General features: G+C 36.4%; 1 protein-coding gene across 9 annotated transcripts in view; it reads right to left on the reverse strand.

Moving 5' to 3' along the window:
• LARP1B (La ribonucleoprotein 1B) overlaps positions 1 to 25,892 on the reverse strand; it is a 156,399-nt gene that overhangs the window by 22,310 nt on the left and 108,197 nt on the right. For 7 of the 9 annotated variants that reach the window (XR_002522199.2, XR_001902838.3, XM_009207547.4 and 4 more), the window contains 2 exons: positions 15,327 to 15,538; positions 14,456 to 14,562 (listed from right to left, as the gene is read on the reverse strand). Coding sequence is in view for 7 of the 9 variants with exons in the window: in XM_009207547.4 (XP_009205811.3) it covers positions 14,456 to 14,562; positions 15,327 to 15,538 (319 nt within the window). In the remaining 2 variants the exon portion in view is untranslated. Of the gene's footprint in view, positions 1 to 14,455; positions 14,563 to 15,326; positions 15,539 to 17,006; positions 17,063 to 25,892 lie in introns of those variants that run through there. The other 2 variants (XM_017959039.3, XM_009207549.4) reach the window with 2 other exon arrangements.

Here is a 25,892-nt window from a genome sequence, read left to right on the forward strand (position 1 = left end):
CGGTGGCTCAAGCCTGTAATCCCAGCACTTTGGGAGGCCGAGACGGGCGGATCATGAGGTCAGGAGATCGAGACCATCCTGGCTAATACGGTGAAACCCCGTCTCTACTAAAAAATACAAAAAACTAGCCAGGCGAAGTGGCGGGTGCCTGTAGTCCCAGCTACTTGGGAGGCTGAGGCAGGAGAATGGCGTGAACCCGAGAGGAGGAGCTTGCAGTGAGCTGAGATCCGGCCACTGCACTCCAGCCTGGGTGACAGAGCAAGACTCCGTCTCAAAAAAAAAAAAAAAAAACAAAAAAAAGAAATCTCCCAGATTCTCAATGGCATTTAGAAACTTTTTAATAGATATACATGAAGGATTTAATGTGCTAAACCATCTACTCAAACTACATGTGTGTATGCACATGTGCACATATATGTATGTGTACATACATGTACACATAACTGTCTAAAGAAAAATAATAACAAAGTATAGCACAAAGAATGGGGGATTGGGTGTGGTGACTCATAATTGTAATCCCAATACTTTGGGAGGCTAAGGCAGGAGAATTGCTTGAGCCCAGGAGTTCAAGACCAGCCTGAATTATATAGCAAGATCTTGTCGCAACAAATTTTTTTTTTAAATTAGCCAGCTATTGTGGTGCACACTCATGGTCCCAGATACTTGAGGCTAAGGTGGGAGGACTGCTTAAGTTCAGAAGTTTGAGACTGCAGTAACCTGAGATTTTGCCACTGCACTCCATCCTGGGTGAAAGATCGAGTCTCTGTCTCTAATTTAAAAAAAAAGAAAAAAAAAGAAAAAAAAAGAAATGGGGAGAAATAATGAAAGTTAAATGTTGTAAGGTTCTTATACTATACATGAAGTGGGGATAAGATTATTTGAAAGTAGACTGTGGTAAGTTAAAATGTATAAAGCTGGTCCTCAACTTAAAAGATGGTTTCACTTACGGTTTTTCAGGTTTATGATGGTACAAAAGCAATATGCATTCAGTAGAAACCATAGTTCAAGTACCATACAATCATTCTGTTCTTTGGTTTCAGTATTCAATAAATTACACAAGAGATTCAACATTTTATTATAAAACAGGCTTTGTGTTAGATTTTGCCCAACTATAGGTTAGTATAAGTGTTCTGGGTACATTTAAGGTAAGCTGGGCTGAGCCATGATGTTTGGTAGTTAGGTGTATTAAGTGTATTTTCAACTTACGATATTTTCAAGCTATGAAGGGTTTATCAGGATGTAACCACATCATGATTCAAGGAACAGCTGAATTATATAGGCATGTCTCAGAGATATTGCTGGTTCAATTCTAGACCACCACAATATAGCAAATGTTGCAAAAAAGCAAGTCACATGAATATTTTGGTTTCCCAGTAAATATAAAAGTTATATTTACATTATACTGTAATCTACCAAGTGTGCAATAGCATTATGACTAAAAAAAAGTACATACCTTAATTTTAAAATACTTTATTGAGACAATTATGTCACCAAAATGGCAGAGTAGAAGCAATCTGGCTTCACTCTCCCACAGAAAGCCAAAAACAAATATCTAGCACAAAGCTTATCATCAGCAATATCCCAGAACTCAAATCTGAAGCTGATACTATCCGTGAGTCACAGAGAACTGAAAAACTCCAAGCAAACAGTAAGAGAAATAGCCTTCTCTATGCATGATGCCCCTTCTGCAATCTGCCAGGCCCTATGCATGAAAAATTCCTCCCAGACTCAGCTTCTTCATTGGAAAAAGTTAGATCGTGGAGGACAGCCAGCTTTCCCACCATCTTGGGCTCCCTTGCAGGAAAACTGTTCCTGCCTCAACCCATGAGAAGTATAATATCATGAGGGCCAGCAGGGAGAAAAAACCACGAAGGCAGCTGTAGAAAAAGAGGGGAAACAGGAACAGAAACCCTAGCCCTGAAATTCTCCCCTTTATTTCAGCCAACAGAGATGCCATATCGGAGTGGCTGTTCAGCACGACCACACTGTATGAGGCATGATCCATGAGTTTTCTGGGTACAAACCCTTTGCCAGCCTTACCACACAGTTGGGGTAATCCCCTTTGCCACCCCCACCATCTGACAGGCAGTGCTCCAATGTTTGTGAGAGCCAAGGCAAACTTGGGCTTAAGGCGCCATCTAGTGCCCAAAAGGAGGCAGTGATCTACAACAGTATTAAGGGAATTCAGGCAACTGCAAAGAATCTCTAAGCAAATATACCTTAGAAAGACCAAAACAAGAAAGACAGCAAAGACTGGAATAAATAATAAGTCCTTTAAAGCAAAGCCATAGATGTACATCCACAAGAAACAACAGCAAACACGGAACTATGACCTCCCCAAATGCACAAAGAGTCAGGGACCAACCTAAACAAGAAAGCAACGTGTGAGGTCTCAGATCAAGAACAAAATAAGAGTTCTACAGACACTCAGCAAAATCCAAGATAACACAGAGAAGCAATTCAGAAATTTGTCAGAGAAATGTAACACAAAGAGATTGAAATTAAAAAAAAAAAATCCTGGAACTCAGAAATAGGTTTTCTGAAAAATGGATTACAGGCTCTCACATTGCAAGAAACAATCAGTGAGCTCAAATACAGGCTATTGGAAAATACAGTCAGAGGAGAAAAAAAAAGGAATGAAGAATACCTGCAAGATATAAAGAATAATCTCAAAAGAACAAATGTAAGAGCCACTGGCATTCAATGAGGAGTTAAGAACAAGGAGTAGTAAGCTTATTCAAAGAAATAACAGAAAATATTCCAAATCTAAAGAAAGATATAAATATCTAGGTACAGAAGGTCAGAAAACACCAAATATATTTGTATTAGTCCATTTTCACTCTGCGATAAAGAATACCAGAAGCTGGGTAATTTATGAGGGACAGTGGTTTAATTGACTCACAGTTCCACATGGCTGGGGAGGCTTCAGGAAACTTACAATCATGGTGGGAGGGGAAGCAGGCACGTCTTACATTGCGGCAGGTAAGAAAGAGTATGTGTGAAGGAGGAACCGTCAAACACCTATAAAACCATCAGATCTTGTGAGAACTCACTCACTATCACAAGAACAGTATGGGATAATAGCCCCCATGATCCAATCACCTCCTATCAGGTCCCTCCCTTGACACATGGGGATTATGGGAATTACAATTCGAGATGAGACTTGGGTGGGAACACAGAGCCAAACCATATCAATATTCAATCCAAATAAGAGGATCCCAAGGCAAATAATAATCAAACCTGAAAATGTCAAGGACAAAGAGAAGATCCTTAAAACAGCAAGAGAAAAAAAAAAATAAAAGAACATATAAAAGAGCTCTGATTTTTTGGCAAGAGACTTTTCAGCAGAAACCTAACAGGCCATGAGGGAGTCAAATGACACATTCAAAGTGCTACAGGATAAAAGGAAACAAAAAAACCTGCCAACCAACTATGCTGTAACCAGCAAAGTTTCCCTTCAAACGGGAAGGAGATATAAAGTCTTTCCTAGACAAAAGCTGAGGGAATTCATCACTACTAGACCCATCTTTCAAGAAATGCTAAAGGGAGTTTCTTTGATTTGAAAGAAAACAAAGTTTGATGTCCAAAACCAAAAATGTTTGAAGGTATAAAACTCACTGGTAAAAGTAGACAAATTCAGAATGCTCTAATGCAGTAATTGTTACATCTAATCCATTCATATCTCTAGTATGAAGACTAAAAGACAAATCTACTGAAAATATTAACAGCAACCTATTAAGATAAATAGATGTAAATTAAGACAACAAAATGTCAAAATGTGGGAGGATGGAATTAAAGTGTAGAATTTTTTAGTTTTTCCCTTGATTCTTTCCTTTTCTTTGTGATCAAAGTTAAGTTGTCATATGTTTAAAATAACTTATAGCTACAGCTTTGGTAAGCCTCATGGTAACCACAAAGCAAAGACTTATAATAGATACGCTAAAAATAAAAAGCAATGAATTAAAACACACTCCCAGAGAAAAACCACTTAATCACAAAGGCAGTAAGAAGGAAGTAAGGGAGGAGTTACAAAACAACCAGAAACCAAGTAATGAAATACTGCATTGTAAGTCCTTATCTATCAATAATAACACTGAATGTAAATGAACTAAATTCTTCAATCAAAAGATATAAGCAAGGCTGCGTGAATTTTTTAAAACTTTTAAAACTTTTAGAAACAAGATCCAACTATATATTGCCTATAAGAAACTCACATCGCCTATAAAGACACACATAGTCTGAAAGTGAACAATGGAAAAAGATAGTCCACGCAAATGGAAGCAAAAAAAAAAAAAAAAATTAGCCATACTTACATCAAACAAAATAGACCAAGTCAAAGTCTGTAAAAAAAGGACAAAGAAGGTCACCGTATGATGATAAAGAAAGAGGTGAATTCAGCAAGAGGCTGTAACAGTTATAAATATATGCACACAATTCTGGAGCACACAGATATATTAAGTAAACATTAATACATCTAGAGGAGAGATAGACTATAATACAAATAATAGCAGGGGGCTTCAACATTCATCTCTCAATAATGGACAGAACATCCAGACAGAAAATCAACAAAGATACAATGAAGTTAAACTACACCTAGACCAACTGGACCTAATGACATTTACAGAACATTTCACCTTCTACTGCAGAATACACATTCTTCTCATTAGCACATGGAATATTCTCTAGGATAAAACATATGTTAGGCTATAAAACATGTCTCAACAAATTTAAAAAAGTCAAAATCATATCAAGTATCTTCTCTGACTACAACAGAATAAAAATAGAAATCAATAACATGAAGAATTTTGGAAACTACACAAATGTGGAAATTAAACAACATGCTCCTGAATGATCAATAGATTAATATAGAAATTAAGAAGAAAACTTCAAAATGTCTTCAAACAAATGAAAATGGAAACATAACTTTCCAAATACTATGAGATTGAGCATAGCAGTACTAAGAGAGAAGCTTATAGCAATAAATGCCTACATCAAAAAAGTAGGTTTCAAATAAGCAACCTAACGATGTACTTAAAAGAACTAGAAAAGAACAAATCAAACCCTAAATTAGTAGAAAGAAATAATAAAGATCAAAGCAGAAATAAATAAAATTGAGACTAAAACAAGTACAAAAAAATCAATGAAATGAAAAGTTGGTTTTTTGAAAAGATAAACAAAATCAACAAACCTTCAGCTAGATGTATTAGGCTGTTCTCACATTACTATAAAGAAATACCCGGCCGGGCGTGGTGGCTCACGCCTGTAATCCCAGCACTTTGGGAGACCAAGGTGGGCAGATCGCCTGAGGTCAGGAGTTCGAGACCAGCCTGACCAACATGAAGAAACCTCGTCTCTACTAAAAATACAAAAATTACCCGGGCGTGGTGGTGCATGCCTGTAATCCCAGCTACTCAGGAGGCTGAGGCAGGAGAATTGCTTGAACCCAGGAGGCGGAAGTTGCAGTGAGCTGAGATTGTGCCACTGCACTTGAGCCTGGGCAACAAGAGCGAAACTCTGCCTCAAAAAAAAAAAAAAAAAAAAGGAAGAAGAAAAGAAAAGAAAAAAGAAATATCCTAGACTGGGTAAATTATAGAAGAAAGAGGTTTAATTGGCTCATGGTTCTGTAGGCAGTACAGCATGATGCTGGCTCAGCTTCTAGGGAGGCCTTAGGAAAACTTACAATCACGGTGGAAGGCAGGGGGAGCAGCATTTCACATAGCTGGAGCAGGAGGAAGAGAGACAGTGGAGGTGCCATACACTTTTAAACAACCAGATCTCACAACTCACTATCATAATGACAACTCCAAGGCAGATGGTGTTAAACCATGAAAAACTGCCCCAATGATCCAATCACCTCCCACCAGGCCCCACCTCCAATACTGGGGATTACAACTGAACACGAGATTTCGGTGGGGAAACAGATCCAAACCATATAATTCCACCCTGCCCCCTGCCAAATCTCATGTCCTTCTCACATTGCAAAATCTAGTTATGCCTTCCCAACAATCCCCCAAAGTCTTAACTCATTCTAGCATTAACTCAAAAGTCCAAAGTCTCATTTGAGACAAGGCTAGTCCCTTCCACCTATGAGTCTGTAAAATCAAAAACAAGGTAGTTACTTCCAAGATACAATGGAGGTATAGGCCTTGGGTAAATACACAAAAGGAAGAAATAGCCCAAAAGAAAGGGGCTACAGGCTGCATGCAAGTCCAAAGCCCAGAAGGGCAGTCACTAAATCTTAAAGTTCCAAAATAATCTCCTTTGACTCCATATGTCATATCCAGGATATGCTGGTGCAAGGGTAGGCTCACAAAGCCTTGGGCAGCTCCATGCCTATGGCTTTCCAGGGTTTAGCCCACATGGCTGCTCTTAAGGGCTGGCATTGAGTGCCTGTGGCTTTCTGAGGCTGAGGGTGCAGGCTGCCAGTGGATCTACTATTCTGGGGTCCGGAGGACGGTGGCCCTCTTCTCAAAGCGTCACTAGGCAGTGCCCCACTGGGGAGTCTGTATGAAGGATCCAACCCCACATTTCCTCTCTGCACTGTCCTTGTAGAGGATCTCCATGAGGGCTCTGCCCCTACAGCAGGCTTTAGTCTAGACATCCAGGATTTTCCATACATCCTCTGAAATATAGGCAGAGGCTCCCAAGCCTCAACCCTTGCATTCTGTGCACCACCTGCAGGCTTAACACCACATGGAAGCTGCCGAAGTTTATGGTTTGCACCCTCTGAAGCAGCAGCCCCAAGCTGTACCTAGACCCCTTTTAGCCATGCTACAGCTAGAGCAGATGGAATGCAGGGAGCAGTTTCCCGAGGTTGCGCAGGGCCCCATTCTGTCCTCTTAGGCCTCTGGTCCTGTGGCAGGAGAGCTCTAAAATGCCTTCAAGGTCTTTTTCTCATTGTCTTAGACATGAGCACTTGGCCTTTCCTCTAAGATCTGGAATAAGGCAAGGTTGTCCACTTTACCACTTTAATTGAACATAGTACTGTAAGTCCTAGCAAGAGCAATTAGGCAAGAGAAAGAGCATCCACATTAGAAAGGAAGAAGTCAAATTATCCTTGCCTGCAGATGATACAATATTATATTTAGAAAACTCTAAAGACTCTACCAAAAATTTGGATCAATTCAGTAAAGTTGCACAATACAAAATGAATATACAAAAATCAGTAGCATTTATATATGCCAACAGCAAACAAACTGAAAAAGAAATCAAGACAGCTACAAAAATATATAAAGTAGGTATAAGTGTAACCAAAGTGAAAGATCTCTACAAAGAAAACTAAAAAACACAGATGAAAGAAATTTAAGAGGTCACACACAAAAAAGGGAATGATATCGCATGCTCATGGATTGGAAAAATCAACATTGTTAAAATGTCAATATTACTCAGTAACTTCTACAGATTTAATTCCATCCCTATCAAAATACCTAAAACATTCTTCACAGAAATAGAAAAAACAATCCTAAAATTTATATAGAACCATAAAAGGCCCTGAAAAATCAAAGTAATTCTGGGCAAAAAGAATAAAGCTGGAGGCATCACACTATCCAACTTCAAAATATAATACAAAGCCGTAGTAACAAAGGTAGCAAGATACTGGTGTAAAAGCAGACACACAGACCAATGGAACAGAAAAGAAAATTTAGAAAAAAATCTACACATTATCAGTCAATTCATTTTTGGCAAAGGTACCAAGAACATACATTGAGGAAAGGACAGTCACTTCAATAAATGGTGCTAAGAAAACTAGATAAACATATGCAAAACTATGAAGCTAGACCTCTATCTCTACCATATACAAAAAGCCAATCAAAATGGACTAAAGACTTAAACTAGGACCCAAATCTATGAAATTACTAGAAGAAAATGTTGGGAAAACATTCCAGGCCATTGGTCTAGGCAAAGATATTTTGTGTAAGACGCTAAAAGCACAAGCAACAAAAGCAACAATAGACTAATGAGATTATATCAAGCAAAACAGTTTCTGCATAGCAAATGAAGGAATCAACAAAGTGAAGAGACAACCTACAGAATGGGAGAAAATATTTGCAAACTATCCATCCAAAAAAGAAAGGACTAATAACTAGAATATACAAGGAACTCAAACAACTCAGTAGCAAAACAAACAAACAAAACACAAATAATCCCATTTTAAAACTGACAAAAGATCTAATATACATTTCTCCAAAGAAGACATCAACTGGACAACAGGTATATTTTAAAATGCTCAACATTGTTAATTATCAAGAAGATGAAAATCAAAACTACAATGATAAAGCATCTCACCCCAGTTAAAATGGCTTTTATCAAGAAAACAAAAATTAATGGATGTTGCAAGGATACAGAGAAAGGAGAATGCTTCGAAACACCATTGGTGGGAATGTAAATTAGTACAGGCACTACAGAAAACAGAATAGACGTTCCTCAAAAAAAACTAACAACAGAACTACCATATGATCCAGCAATCTCACTGCTGGGTATATATTCAAAATAGAGGAAATCAGTATATCAAAAAGACAGCTGCACTTCCATGTTTATTGCAGCACTATTCACTACAGCCAAGATATGTAATAAACCTAAGTGTCTATCAATGGATTAATGAAGAAAATTATATATATGGGTATTTGTATATGTGTATGTATATGTATATGTGTGTATATATGTGTAAATATATGCACATACACATATGCACATACATAAACATACACACATATACAATGGAATACTATTCAGCCATAAAAAAGAATTCTGTCATTTGCAGCAACATGGATAGAACTGGAGGTCATTATGTTATATGAAATAAGCCAGGCACAGAAAGATAAGTACCACATGTTCTCACTAATTGTGGAAGATAAAAAAGTAGCTCTCATAGAGATAGAGAGTTGATTAGTGCTTACTAGGGACTAGAATGGGTAGGGCGAAGAGGGGTGAAAAGCAGTTGGTTAACAGGTACGAAAATGCAGTTAGTACCAGAAATAAGATATAGTGTTTTATAGTAGAGTAACCATACTTAACAACAACATATTGTAGAGTGCAAAATAGCTAGAAGATTGGAACACAAAAAGATCTTTAAAAGAAAAGGAAAAAAATAGAACAGAATAAAGAAAAATGTTTTAGGTGATTGATATCCCCATTACCCTGATTTGATCATTACACATTGTATGCATGTAACAAAATATCACATGCACCCCCAAAATAGGTACAACTATTATGTATCAATTTTTAAAAAACTGTATTGCTAAAAATGCTAATGGTCATATGAGCCTTCGGCAAGTCATACTCTTTTTGCTGGTGGAGGGTTTTGCCTCGATGCTGATGGCTGCTGACTGATCAGAGTGGTGGTTGCTGATGGTTGGAGTGGCTGTGGCAATTTCTTAAAATAAGACAACAATGAAGTTTGCTACATTGATTGACTCTTCTGTTCCCAAAAGATTTCTCTGTAGTACGGATGCTGTCCTAATAGCATTTTACCCACAGTAGAACTTCTTTCAAAATTGGAGTCAGTGCTCTCAAACCCTGCCACTGCTTTATATAATATTCTAAATCTGTTGTTGTCATTTCAACAATGTTCAAAGAATCTTCACCAGTAGATTCCATCTCAAGAAACCACTCTCTGTGCTCATCCATAAGAAGCAATTCCTTATCCCTTCAAGTTTTATCATGAGATTGCATCAATTCAGTCACATCTTCAGGCTCCACTTCTAATTCTACTTCTCTTGCTATTTCCACCACATCTGTAGTTACATCCTCCACTGAAGTCCGAGTCTCTCAAAGTCATTCATGAGGGTAGGAATCAACTTCTTCCAAAATCCTGTTAATGTTGATATTTTGACCTCCTCCTATGAATCACCAATGTTCTTAATGGCATGTAGAATGGTGAATACTCTCCAGAATGTTTTCAATTTACTTTGCTCAGGTCCATCAGAGGAAAGACTAGCTGCAGCAGCTATAGACTTATGAATAGACTATATATGAATATTCTAAATAATAAGACTAGAAAGTTAAAATGACTCCTTGGGATCCATGAACTGCAGAATAAATGTGTTAGCAGGTATGAAAAAAACATTAATCTCCTTGTGTATATTCATCAGAGTTCTTGGGTGATGAGGTACACTGTCAATGAGCAGTAATATTTTGAAAGGAATCTTTTTTTCTGAATAGTAGGTCTTAACAGTGGGCTTAAAATATTTAGTAAACCACACTGTAAGTAGATGTGCTGCCATGTAGACTTTGTTTTTCTATTTATAGCGTATAAGCAGATGAGTAGATTTAGCATAATTCAAAAGAGCCCTGCCATTGCCTTCAACTTGAAGTCACCACCTGCATTAGCCCCTAACAAGAGAGTCAGCCCTGTCTCTTGAAGCTCTGAAGCCAAACATTGACTGCTCCTTCCTAACTATGAAAGTCCTAGATGGCTTATTCTCCCAATAGAAGGCTGTTTTGTCTACATTGAAAATCTACTGTTTAAGGTAGCCACACTTTTTTTTTTTCAGATCTAGACCGGCAGAAATGTAGCCACTTTTACTGATTATCTTAGCTAAATCTTCCTTAAAACTCGCTGCACCTTCCTCATCAGCACTTGCTCCTTCACCTTGCACTTTTATATTATGGAGACAGCTTCTTAAACCTCATTAACCAACTTCTGCTAGCTTCCAACTTTTCTTCTGCACCTCCCTCGCCTCTTCATAGAATTGAAGAGTCAGGGCTTTGCTCTGGATTATTCTTTGGCTTAAGGGAATATTGGGGGTGGTCTGATCTTTTACTCAGACCACTCAAACTCTCTCGCTATCATCAATAAAACTGTTTCACTTTCTTATCATTTGTGTATTTCACTGGAGTAGCACTTTTAATTTCCCTCCAAAATTTTGCCTTCATATTTTGGCTGTTTGACACAAGACATCTAGCTTTCAGCCTATCTTGGGGCTTTCAACATGCCTTCGTCATTAATGATGGCATTTCTAATTTTGAAGAATTTTGACTCTTAATTTCACTTGAATACTTAGAGGCCGCTGTAGGGTTATTAGTTGGTCTAATTTCAACATTGTTGTCTCTCAGGGTACAGGGACGCCCAAGAAGAGGGGGAGAGATGGAGAAATGGTCAGTCAGTGGAGCAGCCAGAAAACATACAACATTTATTGATTAAGTTCACCGTCTTATCTTGGCGGGATTCATGGTGTGCCAAAACAGTTACAATAGTTAACATCAAAGATCACTAACCACAGATCACCATAAAATACAAAATAGTAGCTGGGCATGGTGGCTCATGCCTGTAATCCCAGCACTTTGGAAGGGCGACGTAGGAGAATTGCTTGAGTCTAGGAGTTCAAGACCAGCCCAGACAGCAGAGTGAGACCCCATCTCTATAAAAAATAAAAAAATTAGCTGGACATGGTGGCATGCAACTATATCTCCAGCTACTCAGGAGGCTGAAATGGGAGGATCACTTGAGTCTGGGAGGTTACGGCTACAGTGAGTCATGATTGTGCCACAGAATTCCAGCCTGTGCAACACAGTGAAACTCTGTCTCAAAAAAAAAAAAAAAAAAAGGCCAAGCGTAGTGGCTCACACCTGTAATCCCAACACTTTGGGAGGCCAAGGCGGGCGGATCACAAGATCAGGAGATCGAGACCATCCTGGCTAACATGGTGAAACCCCATCTCTACTAAAAAAATACAAAAAAAAAAAAAAATTAGACGGGCATGGTGGCGGGCACCTGTAGTCCCAGCTACTCAGGAGGATGAGGCAGGAGAATGACATGAACCCTGAAGGCAGAGCTTGCAGTGAGCCAAGATCACACCACTGCACTCCAGCCTGGGTGACAGAGCAAGAATCTGTCTCAAAAAAAAAAAAAAAAAAGGTAATAATAATAATAATAAAGTTTGAAATATTGCAAGAATTACCAAAAGGTGACACAGAGACATGACGACATGAAGTGAGTACATCTGTTGGATAAAGGGCATTGATAAACTTGCTCGACACAGGGTTGCCACAAACCTTCAGTTTGTGAAAAACACAGTATCTATGAAGCACAGCAAAACAAGGTATACCTGTAAATCCTAGAGGATCAGTAAAAAATAAAAAGATATAATTAATCAGCCAATAATAGAGATAAAATAGGGTCATTATAAAAACTCAATCCAAAAGAAAGCAAAAAAAGCAAAAAAGAATGAAGAATAGATGAGGCAGCTGGGTACAGTGGCTCATGCCTATAATCCCAGCACTTTGGGAGGCCAAGACAGGTGGATCACCTGAGGTCAGAAGTTCGAGACCAGCCTGGCCAACATGGTGAAACCCCATCTCTACTAAAAATACAAAAATAAGCTGGGTGTGATGGCAGGCACCTGTAATCCCAGCTACTCAGGAGGTTGAGGAAGAAGAATCACCTGAACCTGGGAGCTGGAGGTTGAAGTGAGCCAAGATCATGCCATTGCACTCCAGACTGGGCAACAGAGTGAGACTCAGTCTCAAAAAAAAAAAAAAAAAAAAGAATAGATGAGACAAAGAAATGATAGATTTAAATCCAACCACATCAGTAACTACACTAAATGTGGATGGTCTAAACATACTGATTAACACCTTATCAGACTGGGTTATAAAAAGCAAAGAAAGACCCAAATATATGCTGCCTATGTGAAACCCACTTTAAAACAAAGAGATTGCTTAAAAGTAAAAAGGTAGAAAAAGATACACTGGCAAACACTCATCTAAAGAAAGCTGGCATAATTATACAAATATCAGACAAGGCTGACTTCAAAACAAGACATTACCAAGGTTAAAAAGAAACATTACTGGTGAGTATGCAAAATGATAGGGCCACTTTGGAAAACAGGCTGGCAGCTTCTTACAAAACTAAACATATTCTTATCATACAATCCAGCAATCATGCTCCTTAGTATTTATCCTAGGGATTTGAAGATATGTCCACACTAAAACCTTTACATAGATGTTTATAGCAGCTTTATTCATAATTCCCAAAACTTGGAAGCAACAAAGACAAGATGTCCTTCATTAGGTAAATTAAACGTTTTTCACTGTTGTTGATCTCTAAATATACTGCTCCAATAAAAAGAAATACTCTGGGGAAAAAAACTGAAAAGTCACTTATAACCCCAGAATAACTATTAGTATACCACAGGTGTGCAGAAGAACATACGCACTTTTTATCTTTTAGAGACAATATATCTAGTAAGAACAATGTAAAATAATCAAATGTGTATCACTAAATAGACAGATTTCAAGGTTTTGAGAGCATGATAAACTCCCTAGCATTTCTTTTCATGAAACTAACTAATCCTTTTCTAGTAATCAGTCAAAAACATATTTTCCCAAAGTTTTCAAGTGGAAAAACTATCCATTAATTATTCTGAAAATATCTAGTATAAACACAAAATGGTGTTTAAGAAACACAGGCTAGGTGAGGTGGCTCATGCCTATAATCCCAGCACTTTAGCTGGGCGTGGTGGCTCACGCCTGTAATCCCAGCACTTTGGGAGCCTGAGGCGGGTGGATCACCAGGTCAGGAGATCAAGACCATCCTGGCTAACATAACCCCGTCTCTACTAAAAATACAAAAAATTAGCCGGGCGTGGTGGCACACACCTGTAGTCCCAGCTACTCGGGAGGCTGAGGCAGGAGAATTGCTTGAACCCAGGAGGCGGAGCTTGCAGTGAGCCAAGATTGTGCCACTGCACTCCAGCCTGGGTGACAGAGCGAGACTTCGTCTCAAAAAATAAAAATAAAAAAAATCCCAGCACTTTAGAGGTTGAGGTAGGAGGATTGCTTGAGGCCAGAAGTTTGAGACTATCCTAGGCAACAGGGCAACATTCTGTCTCTATTTTTATTTAAAAGAAAGAATCACAAAGCAATGAGCAATAAATCACCTCTGCAACCCCTCTGAAGGACAAAACATACCACAGTGCTTTGCACATCACTGGCACTCTAAAAGATTTGCTCTAGTCTTCTTTTTTTTTAAATTAATTTTCTTCTTTCTTATAAAAAAAAATTTCTGCTAAAAATCAACTAATCTAAATGATTTATCAAAAATGGGGGAAAAAAGCAAAATAATAATGCTTTGTTTCCATAGTATTTATATAGTTTGAGTAGTGTGTTTAGCACATTAATGCCCTCAATAAATATCTACTAAGAACCTATTAAATGCCACTAAGACTCTGGGATTTTCCAAAGATAATAACTTTCATAGACCTACATAGTTTGTAAATCTAAGAGTTCACATTTGTGAAAAATAATTTAAATGGGAAAAAAAACTGTCTTACTGGATTATTTCCTTAACATACTTGTAAAACTTATCTCTTCTTTGGCTTCTTTGTACCATTTTCATTGTTCTGTAATTTGCTAACATATTAATTTTTAAATATTTTGAAATATCTAATTAGTAACTGTTTTCAAAAAACTTCAAATCAAGAACAAAAAAAGTAATGTTTGAGAAATATAGTACCTGACAGAGGATGTTCTTGGCCCATGGTCTCTGGAATCCATTACCCAACCAACATGACACTCTAGAGGGGGATTTGTGCTATGCCTTGTTTTTCTCTTTCTTGGACTCTAAAGAAAATAAAGTCAAGCATTGCAATTAGTTTCAATAGTGTGAACTTCACAAGTAAATTAAAACCCTCTGACTATAAATGAACTCAAACATTTTCATACTGTAGATAACACATTGTGAAATCATATGAAGTCACAAAACTCAAAAATCTCACACACAAGTTACAAAACTTAATAAGGTCCTTTGGTAGGTTTGTGACACAAGGATAAAATGAAGTGCAGCTTAGTGTGATTCTTCATTATACTTTCTGTTCGTCTTTAATTACAGTATCCAATGGTAAAAAAGGTTTTTGTTTGTTTGTTTACTTTTAAATGGGGTCTTACTCTGTTGCCAAGGCTGGAGTGCAGTGGCATGATCATGGCTCACTGCAGCCCTGACCCCTACAGGCTCAAACAATCCTCCCACCTCAGCCTCCGAAGTAGCTGGGACTACAGGCACATGTCACCATGCCCAGCTAATTTTTGTATTTTTTTAGAGATGGGGTCCCACGGCATTGCCCAGGCTAGTCTCCAACTCCTGGGCACAAGCGATCCACCTGCCTTGGTCTCCCAAAGTGTTGGATTACAGGCATGAACCACCATGCCCAACCAAAAAATTTCTTAACCTGAGAAACTCTCACTATGGTAAAGTACGATTTTTAAGTGAAATATTACAAGTTATAACACACACTTTTTAATGTGATGTTATAGAAATTACAACGTCTCATTCTGTAATGTTAAAGGATACAAAATGCAAGCCTTATATTCCTGGTTGTTTTGTATACCTTTACATCAATGGCTTTTGGTTCTTTAACAACAGGATAAAATCTTGGTGTTTTGTTAGGATCTTGTAACCTAGGTGTTCGAGGTGTTTTGGGTGTTCTTGTAGGATGAATTCTAGGAGATTCTGGAACTGCTGTAGGCAACGAACAAACCATTGCTGCCGAAGTTATTTCTGAAACATCAAATAGCTTCTGAGCTAATTCATCAGTCAAATCTGCAAAATAAAAAACTCTTAAAATTATTTAGATGCTAGGAAAATATTTTACTTTGAGAATAAGGATAATTCTGGAATTCTCTAAGCTCAAAGGATTTTCACTGAAAACATTTCAAATATATAAAAACAAAAATAACAAATACTTTTTTGACCATTATCTAACTTTATAAAATTTTTATTTTTCTATATCTGTTTATGACTTTTTCTTTTAAAGAAAGGGTGAAGCTTCCTGTGTAACCTCCGCTAATCCCATTTCCCTCCTGCTTTCCTTTCTCAGAGATAACTAGCCTCTTAAATTTGGAATTTTGATCTATTATTACATATATGTAATATTATTTTGCATAATTAACTTTATATATGTAACATAATACTATATCAGTTTTTAAACTTTTCTCATGTTTTATTTACATTGCTCTAATTTGTTCATTTTCAGTGCTGAATAGTATGTGGTGTACAAATATATCACAATTTATCCATTCTTCTGCAGAGAGACATTTATATTATTTCAAAGTTTTTTGTTTAATCAACAATGCTGTGATCAACATTGTTGAACATGTTTCTGTATAGGTATGAGCATTTCTCTAGGGTTTATATCTGAGTGGAAATACTGAGTCAAAAGAGATGTGCATCTGGCCGGGCGCGGTGGCTCACGCCTGTAATTCCAGCACTTTGGGAGGCCGAGGCAGGGGGATCGCGAGGTCAGGAAATCGAGACCATCCTGGCTAACACGGTGAAACCCCGTCTCTACTAAAAATACGAAAAAATTATCTGAGCGTGGTGGCGGGTGCCTGTAGTCCCAGCTACTTGGGAGTCTGAGGCAGGAGAATGGCGTGAACCGGGGAGGCGGAGCTTGCAGTGAGCCGAGATGGCGCCACTGCACTCCAGCCTGGGCGACAGGACACCGTCTCAAAAAAAAAAAAAAAAAGAGATGTGCATCTTCTGATTTAATGACCACTGACCGCCAAACCACTTTCTATAATGATTTCACCAACTTACACTCTCACCAGCAGCATGTGAGAATTCCAACAATTCAACATCCTGGTGAAGACTGGGTTTTGTTTAAACTCTTAACTATTCTTCCATCTCATGGGATTTAAAAGATATTTGCATTTCCTTCGTTATTGCTAGTGAAATTGCGCATGTTTTCATATATCTAATTACCCTTCAGACTTCCTCTTTTGTGAGACTGCTATTCAAACCCTTCGACTATTTTTTTTTTATTCTGTTATTTTACTTGCTGATTTGCTCATGAAAATCTTATGGTAAGATACCAAATAAGCCAGCAGATAAATCAAGTAATAGCAACAAAAAAAATAGTCTCTATTTCCGTGTGGTTTTTCTTCAGACTTATCTACTTCTTTTGATTCATATAACAACTTTTTGTTTTTTCACTCAACAAATATTAAGTGCCTGCTATCTGCCAAGCACTATTCTAGGCACGAGTTTGTAAAGTCAAAAGTGAACTTACACATTTGCCATTTCCTCTCCCAATCCATTTTCCTCACTGTTACCAGAATGATTATTCTGAGGAGAAAATTAGATCATTTCATATTTCTGTTTAACATTCTTCAGTATTTCCCATTTGCCTCTAGAATAAGCCTAGGCTCTTTACCCTGGCATATGAGATTTTGCTGATTTTGCCTCATCTGTTGTCATTTTCCACTTTGATCTTGGTGACACAAATAGCACCAAACTGTCAGTCCTGATCCTTGTTCTGTATCTTTTCATATGCTTTTTCTTCTGTCTGAAAGTCCCTTTCCTGAATCTTTTGTATACCCAATGCAACAGTTACCATAGCCTTCCTTTAATACCCAGCACAGATGTTACCTTTCTTGGGAATGTGAAGCATTCCTTGAACACCTTTGTGCTGTGTCTGTATTTTCTCCATTTATTGTTTCATTTATTAAATTAAAATTTATTTTCTTACATATCATCCCATAGATGCCAACAGTAAGTCTCATTGCTTTCCAGAAAGCAACTACCACAATTGCATCGAATACTAGTGCCTACCATACATAATGTCTGGGAAAAAATATATCCTCATCAAAGGAATGCTAAACTTAACTGAATTGTGTTAATACTGTTTTCCTTATACCAAAAATATATACAATCTGGCCAGGTGCAGTGGCTTCCATCTGTAATCCCAGCACTTTGGGAGGCCAAGCCAGGTAGATCACCTGAGGTCAGGAGTTTGAGACCAGCCTGTCCAACATGGTGAAATCCCATCTCTACTAAAAATACAAAAATTAACCAGGCATGGTAGCAGGTGCCTGTAATCCCAGCTACTCAGGAGGCTGAGGCAGGAGAATTGCTTGAACCCGGCAGGCGGAGGTTGCAGTGAGCTGAGATCACGCCATTGCACTCCGGCCTGGGGAACAAGAGCGAGACTTCATCTCAAAAAAAAATATATATATATAAATATATATATATATATATATATATGCATGTGTATATATATATATAGAGAGAGAGAGATACAATCCTAGAGATAAAAACATGAACATATACTGAAAAATGTGTTAAATCCAGTACCTTTGTGAAAGACATTTTTAAAGATCTAGGAGCAGTAACAACCCAGAAAGAGTAAGCTTCCTATCACTTAGATTATGGTCTATAAATTCCATTTCCCACTAATTAGTTCTCCTCAAAGAAATAACATCTGGAGTACAGAATGTATAATCTGAGCCTGGGAAATCTTGAGCAATAAAGTAGCAGAAAAGCAATAAAGTAGTTTTTAAAATACTAGCATAAATCAAAGGACAAAGGAGTAAATCTTAGAGGTTCACCAGTCAAAAATAAAACAATGTGACCACTAAAAACAATGACCAAAATGGATTAAACACATCGAATAAATAAGCTCCATGAGTTCATAATGATACTTTAAAACTCAATCACATTTAGAGTTTCCTAGGGCACCAACTCATTATTTTGAAAACCAATAAACTGAATAAAAAGAAAGAAGCAAGCATTTATCCTTCCTTGTCTGTAAAAGTTGAATTTCAGGGTAACCAAAGAGTTGATGAAAGAACATTCTTCATAAGTAAATTTTACGTAAGGATTGCAGAAGAAATGACGGAATTAGAAGATAACCATTTTGCAATTCTACTGACATAGAGGAAATCTAGGGAATATTCATCAATAGCTGCTAAAACCATTTGGTAAAAGATTGGAGCGAAACTTGTTAATGAAAGGATCAGGCTGACAACACCTGAGTCAAATCATGAATCACAGCATCAGTAAAAGTGGGAGTGACAGACATACTATGATGTTATAGGAAATAGACAAGTCTTCCTGAGACATATTCTTGCTACTAGGAAAAAAACAATGCCAAAACTTGAATATACTCAATCCTCTATATCTAAATCCTTTGTACTTATACTTCATTAGTAATACATGGGATAAAGGATATACTAAATGATATGAAGAAGATACAGTCAGGTAAATATAGATCATAAGAAATCCTACCAGTTTCTTCAACAAATTAACCAGTTTCTTCAACAAATCATTGTCATGGGAAAACAAGGGAAGAGAAATAATTAGAGATTAAGATTGACTTAATGGTGTTATCAGTCAATTGCAATGTTTGCATCTTGTTTCATCCTAGTTCAATCAAACAATTTGAAAAATATATTTCAGACAATTAGGGACAACTAAACATATACTGCGTAGTAGATTATATTAAAAATTATTGCTTATTTTGTTAGGTGAAATAATGGTGCTGTAAAAATTTACATACATACTTGTTTTGTAAGTCCTAGTCAGTTTGCAATATATAGTGAAGTATTTCCAGAAGAAATGATATGACTTTGAGATTCAATATAGAATACCAGAAATAGATTGGGAGGCAAGGTACAGATTAAAAAAGAATGTCAACCTATTAACAATTGTTGAAATTAGGTGAGATGGATACATGAGGATTTCGTTAAACAATTCTCCCTATTGTTATCTGTACCGGAACATTTCCAAAATCAAAAGCTAAGTTTTATTTGTTTTATACTTATTTTATTCCAGGTGCTCAGGGTGAATTTTGCCCACCAATAAGAGTAGGTACATTAATTTTGTAAGATTAACATCTATAGAGTACGTTGGTTATCTCAAAAGAAACATTTTACAAAATTTTTATAGACTATCATATACCAATTTATAATATTTTGACATAAAATTATCAAATATTAGTTCATTACAAGAACATAAAATATTCATAGTAAATATTAAAATATTATTATTGGAAATATATTAGGAAACAAGAACATATTAACATTTTTTGTCAACTACAAGCATAGCATAATATATGAATATCATCTATATATTATAACTTCCTTTTAATCAAAAGCATAGGCCATCTCTTGTACATGAATAGTCATAATAGCATTTTTCATAATAGCCAAAACTAGAAACAATCCAAATATCCATAAAATGTTGAATGGACAAAAAAATGTAGTATGCTCATTCTATGAAATAATACTTAGCAATAAAAGAAAGGTACTGATACATGCAATGACATAGATGAATCTCAAAAATACTATGTTAAGTGAAAGATTCCAAGTATGTAACTATGTATCATATGATTCCATTTATATAAAATTTCTGAAAAGTGCAAAACCATAGTGAAAGAAAGATAACTAGTTGCCTCAGGCTGAAGGTGAATGTTGGGATTGACTGCAAATGTGCATGAGGAACTCTTTAGTATGATGGAATTGTTCTAAAACCGGATTGTGGTGCTGGTATACAATTTTATACATTTACTGAAATTCAAATGATACACTTAAAAAGGGTTAAAGCAGTAATTTTCAAGGTATGGTCCCAAATAGAACTATTGGCATGAACTGGGAACTTGTTAGAAATGTATATTCTCATATCCCACCTACCTTACTGATTCAGAAAGTTCATACAGAGTCCTTTAATCTGTTTCAACGAGCTTCCCAGGTGAACCTTACACATGCTAAATGTAAAAACCACTGAACTTAGGGGTGTGCTAACTATTCTACTATCTAAGGTTTTCCAAATTGTATCACTACCAAATCAGATCATTGCACAGCTTCATACCTGAACCATATGAGCCTTGTTTACAGTCTCCACTGCCTTTATAAAAATAAAACTCAATATTATGCTGTTAGTGTTTAGTGAAGGTCAAAAATTAAAAATGCTACATGAGAACTGGCACCTCAGGTTTTTTATAAATAAAAATGCCTCTAAAGCAGAACTCAGCAAACTTTTCCTACAAATGTCACATAGTAAATATTTTTTGCTTTTTAAGACGTAAGGTCTCTGTTGAAACAGCTCAGCTCTGCCTTTGTAGCATAAAAACAGCAAGAGGCCATATGTAAATGACCAGCGTTATCACATTGGCCCATAGCAGGCTAGTTTCAGTCAATAGGCCATAATTTGCCAGCCACTGAACTATAGCAGTCAGATAGATATGAATCCAAATCCTGGATTTATACTTTGCTAGCAAAAAAAAGAAAAAAAAATCATAACTATATTTTGTGTATTCAATAAAGTACAGAAAAACACGAGCATATTAAAATATATATATATAGGCGGTATAAAAGAGGATCCAATCAAGCTTCTAGATGAGAAAAGGACGACAGCTGAGATTTTAAAACATACACATACACACGCACGCACACATACACACGCGCACACACACACACACACACACACACTGGATGGATTAAAAATAGACTCTGTAGAAGAAAAGGCTAATAAACTTGAAGAGAGGAATAAAAGTTACTTAAAACAAAAACAGAGTAAAAGGTCTGAAAAACAACAACAACAAAACGGAGCATTAATGAAGTACGGGACAACTTCGAGTGCCCTAATATAAATTATACATGTAATTGGAGTCTTGAGAGAAAGAGAAAAAAGAACAGGAAAACATTATTAATCTTTTTTTTTTTTTTTTTAAGACAGAGTCTCATTGTCAACCAGGCTGGAATGCAGTGGTACAATCTTGGCTCACTGCAACCTCTACCTCCCGGATTCAAGTGATTGTCGTGCCTCAGCCTTCCGAGTACCTGGGATTACAGGTGCGCGTCACCACACCCAGCGAATTTTTGTATTTTTAGTAGAGATGGGGTTTCACCATGTTGGCCAGGCTGGTCTCGAACTCCTGACCTCAGGTGATCCATCTGCCTTGGCCTTCCAAAGTGCTGGGATTATAGGCATAAGCTCCCACACTCAGTCTATTAATTTTTTAATTAAAATTTTAAATTTAAAGGAACAGCTGAACACTTTCCAAATTTGATTAAAAATGTAAAAACACACATATTTTAAAAACTCAGTGAGTTCAAGCACAAGAAACATGAAAAGTACACCAAAGCAATAGTAATTAAGGTGCTTAAAATGGGTGACAAAGATTAAAAGCAACCAGAATCAACAGAAACTGAACCGAAAACAGAAAAGCAACCTCAACAACAGAAAAAAAAGAAACTGAAAAAAAAATCAGCCAAACCTTAAGAACCCGTGGGACAACAAAAGGTCTAGGAGAGAAGAAGTGCAGGGCTAAAAATTTTTTTAAGGAAATAACAGTTGAAAACTTCCCAAATTTGTCTAAAGTCAAACCTACAGATTTAAGAAACAGACAATCCTATCCAGGATAAACCAAAAGAACTCCATACCAAGGCACATCACACTCTACTTGCTATAAACTTAAGATGAAAAAAATAAAAATCTTGAAAGTAGCTAGAGATGCATTACTTGTAGGGGAACAATTTGAATGACTACAAAATTTTATACGAAAAACCACGGAGGACAGAAAGAAGTGGTACAACAGTTTTGAATCACTAACAGAAAAGAACTGTCAGTCCAGAATTCTTTATCCAGTGAAAATATCCTTGGCAATAAGGTGAAATAAAGACATTCTCAGAAGAAAGAAAACTATAAATCATAGCCAACTGAACTGCTCTAAAAGAACCACTAACCTGAGTATTTCAGACAGAAGAAAATGATAACAGAAGGAAACCTGAAACATCACGAATAGAGGAACAGCAAGATAAATGGTAAAGGTCTGGATAAATATAATAGACTATTCTCCTTTTAAGTTATTTAAAACATGCTTGAAAGTAAAAAATAAAACATTGGTGGGCTTTTTAACATATGAAGATATATAAGACAATCATTACATAAAGAAATTTCAGCTGAGTGTGGTGATTCATGCCTATAATCCCAGCACTTTGGGAGACTGAGGTAGGAGAATCTCTTGAGGTCAGGAGTACTAGACCAATCTGGGCAACGTAGCAAGATCCTGTCTCCACAAAAAAATAAAAAAATTAGTTGGGCTTTGTGGCATGCACCTGTAGTCCTACCTACTTGGGAGGCTGAGGTGGTAGGATTACTTGAACCCAGCAGCTTGAGGCTGCAGTGAGCCATGAGTGCACCACTGCACTCCAGCCTTGGCAACAGAGTGAGACCCTCTCTCTTGGGGTGGGGCCGGTAGGGAGAGAAAGGAAAAAAAAAATCTCTATGGGGGTATGGGGGTTAGGTTTCTACATTCTTATTGAAATGGTAAAATATTGATTCGAAATAAACTGAAAAGTATGTGTTTAGAAATCCCTAGAGCAATCACTAAAAACAATTATACAAAAAAAAGATATATATGTCCAAATTCACAGTACATAAATTAAAATGTAATAGAAAAAGTTACAAATAACACAAAGAATGCAGAAAATGGGCAATAGAAGCAAAAAAAAAAAAAAAGAAAAGAAAAAAAAAGAAAAGGAATAATAAAAAGGTTGACCTAAATCCAAACATACCAATAATTACATTAGTCTAAACAAACCAATTAAAAGACATATTGTCAGACTGAATAAAAAACATGACCTAACTATATGCTATCTATAATAAACTGACTTCAAATATAATGATATAGGTAGGTTAAAAGTAAAAAGTTGGCAAAAGATACATCACATACCATGAGAGAGAAATGAAAGAAAGCTGGAATGGCTATATTAAAATCAGACAAACTAAATTTCAAAGCAAACAAGGACACATACATGAATGAAAGGGCCAATTCACCAAGATGACACAATATACCAATGGGTATAAGGTGAACTAACAAAAGAGCTAAATAAATGAAGCAAAACCCAATAGAACTGAAATAGGAAATAAACAAGTCTGCAATTATAGGTGGTGACTTCGACACTCCTCTCTAAGATAGAACCAGTAGACAAAAAAATCAGCAAAGATATAGAACTCATCAACACCATTAACCAACTGAACTGAACAGACAATATGGAACATTCTACTCAAAAATATATAATAAACATTCTTCTCAGATGTATATGGTACATTCACCAAGACAGACTATATTGTGGGTGATAAAATTAGCAAATTAATTAAATAAATTTGAAATTAACAAATTAACTTTAAATTTTAAAATAATGTAAAGTATGTTCTCTGGCTATAATAGAATTCAACTATATATCAATAAGATTAATAACAGAGGGATAACTGAAAAAGTTCTAATCACTTGGAAATTACACCGAATACGCTCCTAAATAATACATAAAGAGGAAGTCTCAAAAGAATTTAGAAAATGTTTTGAAAGCATAAAAATTAATAAAATACAACATATCAAAATTTGTGGAATGCAGCTAAAGCAGTGCTTAAATAAAAATATATAGAATTAAGGGCTGTGCTCAGTGGCTCATGCCTGTAATCCTAGCACTTTGGGAAGCCGAAGTGGGTGGATCATTTGAGGCCAGGAGTTCGAGACCAGCCTGGCCAACGTGGTGAAACCCGTTCTCCACTAAAAATACAAAAATTAGCCGAGTGTGGTGGCACAGACCTGTAATCCCAGCTGCTCAGGAGGCTGAGGCAGGAGAATCGCCTGAACCCAGGAGGCAGAGGTTGCAGTGAGCGAGGTTGTACCACTGTACTCCAGCCTGGGCGACAGGGCGAGACTCCAAGACTCTGTCTTAAAAAAAAATATAGATAAATATAGAGAGCAAGAGAGAGAATATTAAATGCTTATATCCGAAAAGAAACTCTCAAATCAGTAATTTAAACTTCTCCCTTAAAAATTAGATTTCAAACAAATAGATTTCAGGAAGATATCCAAATTTTAAAAATTAAACAAAAACACTTCTAAATAGCTGATGTATCAAAAAATTAAAAAGAAATTAGAAAATATATAGAACTGAATGAAAATCAAAATGCAATAACACATAAAATACTGCTTAGGGGGAAATCTGTAGTACTAAATGGTTATAATAGGAAAGAAAAATGTGTCAAATAAATGATCTAAGCTTCCACTGAAACTAGAAAAGGAGGAACAAAATAAGAAAAAAGGAAATAATAAAGAGCAAAAATTAATAAAACTGGAATAAAAATAAAGTAAATCAATGAAAATAAAACTTAAAAAAATTAAACTGATGAACCTCTAGCTAGATCGATCAAGACAAAAAAGACACAAATTTATAAAGAGTAGGAATGAAAGAAGAGATATCTCTACAGAACCTACGAACAGTAAAAGGAGAAAAAGAGCATATTATAAATTCAAGGAAACGAACAAATCCAATAGGTACAAGAGCTCACCTGAGAAAAAAGACTTACTTATTCTTATGTTTCTTAAAGAAATAAATGTGTAGTTTAAAACATTCCAATAGTTCCAGGCTATCTGGGCCTGGATGGCATCACTGGGGAATGCTAACAATGTGTAAGAAATAAACAATTGTAGACAAACTCTTCCAAAATACAAAAGAAGGAACACTTACCAACTCATTTTATGACACTCATTTTATAACACCTCTAACACTCAAATCAGACAAATATAATCCAAGACAATGAAAAAAAAAAACCAATATTCCTCATGAATATAGTACAAAAGGCTTCAAAAAATATAAGCAACCTGAGTCTAACAATATATAAAAGGATAATATAATAACTAGGATTATATAAAAGGATAATATAATAACTAAATGAGGCTTATCCTGAGAATCCAAGACTAGTTCAACATTTGAAAACCAATCAATGTACTTTACAACACAAACAGACTAATTAAGACAAGCCATATGACATGAGCCACCGCACCTGGCCCAAAAGATACTCTTAGAAAATGAAAATATAAGCCCCAGGTTCTGAGAAGACATGTGCAAATTACCTATGTACATCTGTAATAAAGGACTTGTATCCAGAGTAAAGAACTCTCAAAGCTCAGTAACAAAAACAACTCAATAAAAGAAATGTCCAAAGATTTGTGCAGGCACTTTGCCAAGCATGAACTGATGGCAAATCAGCACATAAAAAGATACGCAACAGCATCAGTCACAATGAGATACTACTATTAGATGGCAAAAAATTTTTTTTTTAAACTAACAATACTAAATGCTGGTGATGATGTAGAGCAAATGGA

This window comes from Papio anubis, chromosome 3, assembly GCF_008728515.1.
Source record: "Papio anubis isolate 15944 chromosome 3, Panubis1.0, whole genome shotgun sequence".
Classification (NCBI taxonomy): domain Eukaryota; kingdom Metazoa; phylum Chordata; class Mammalia; order Primates; family Cercopithecidae; genus Papio; species Papio anubis.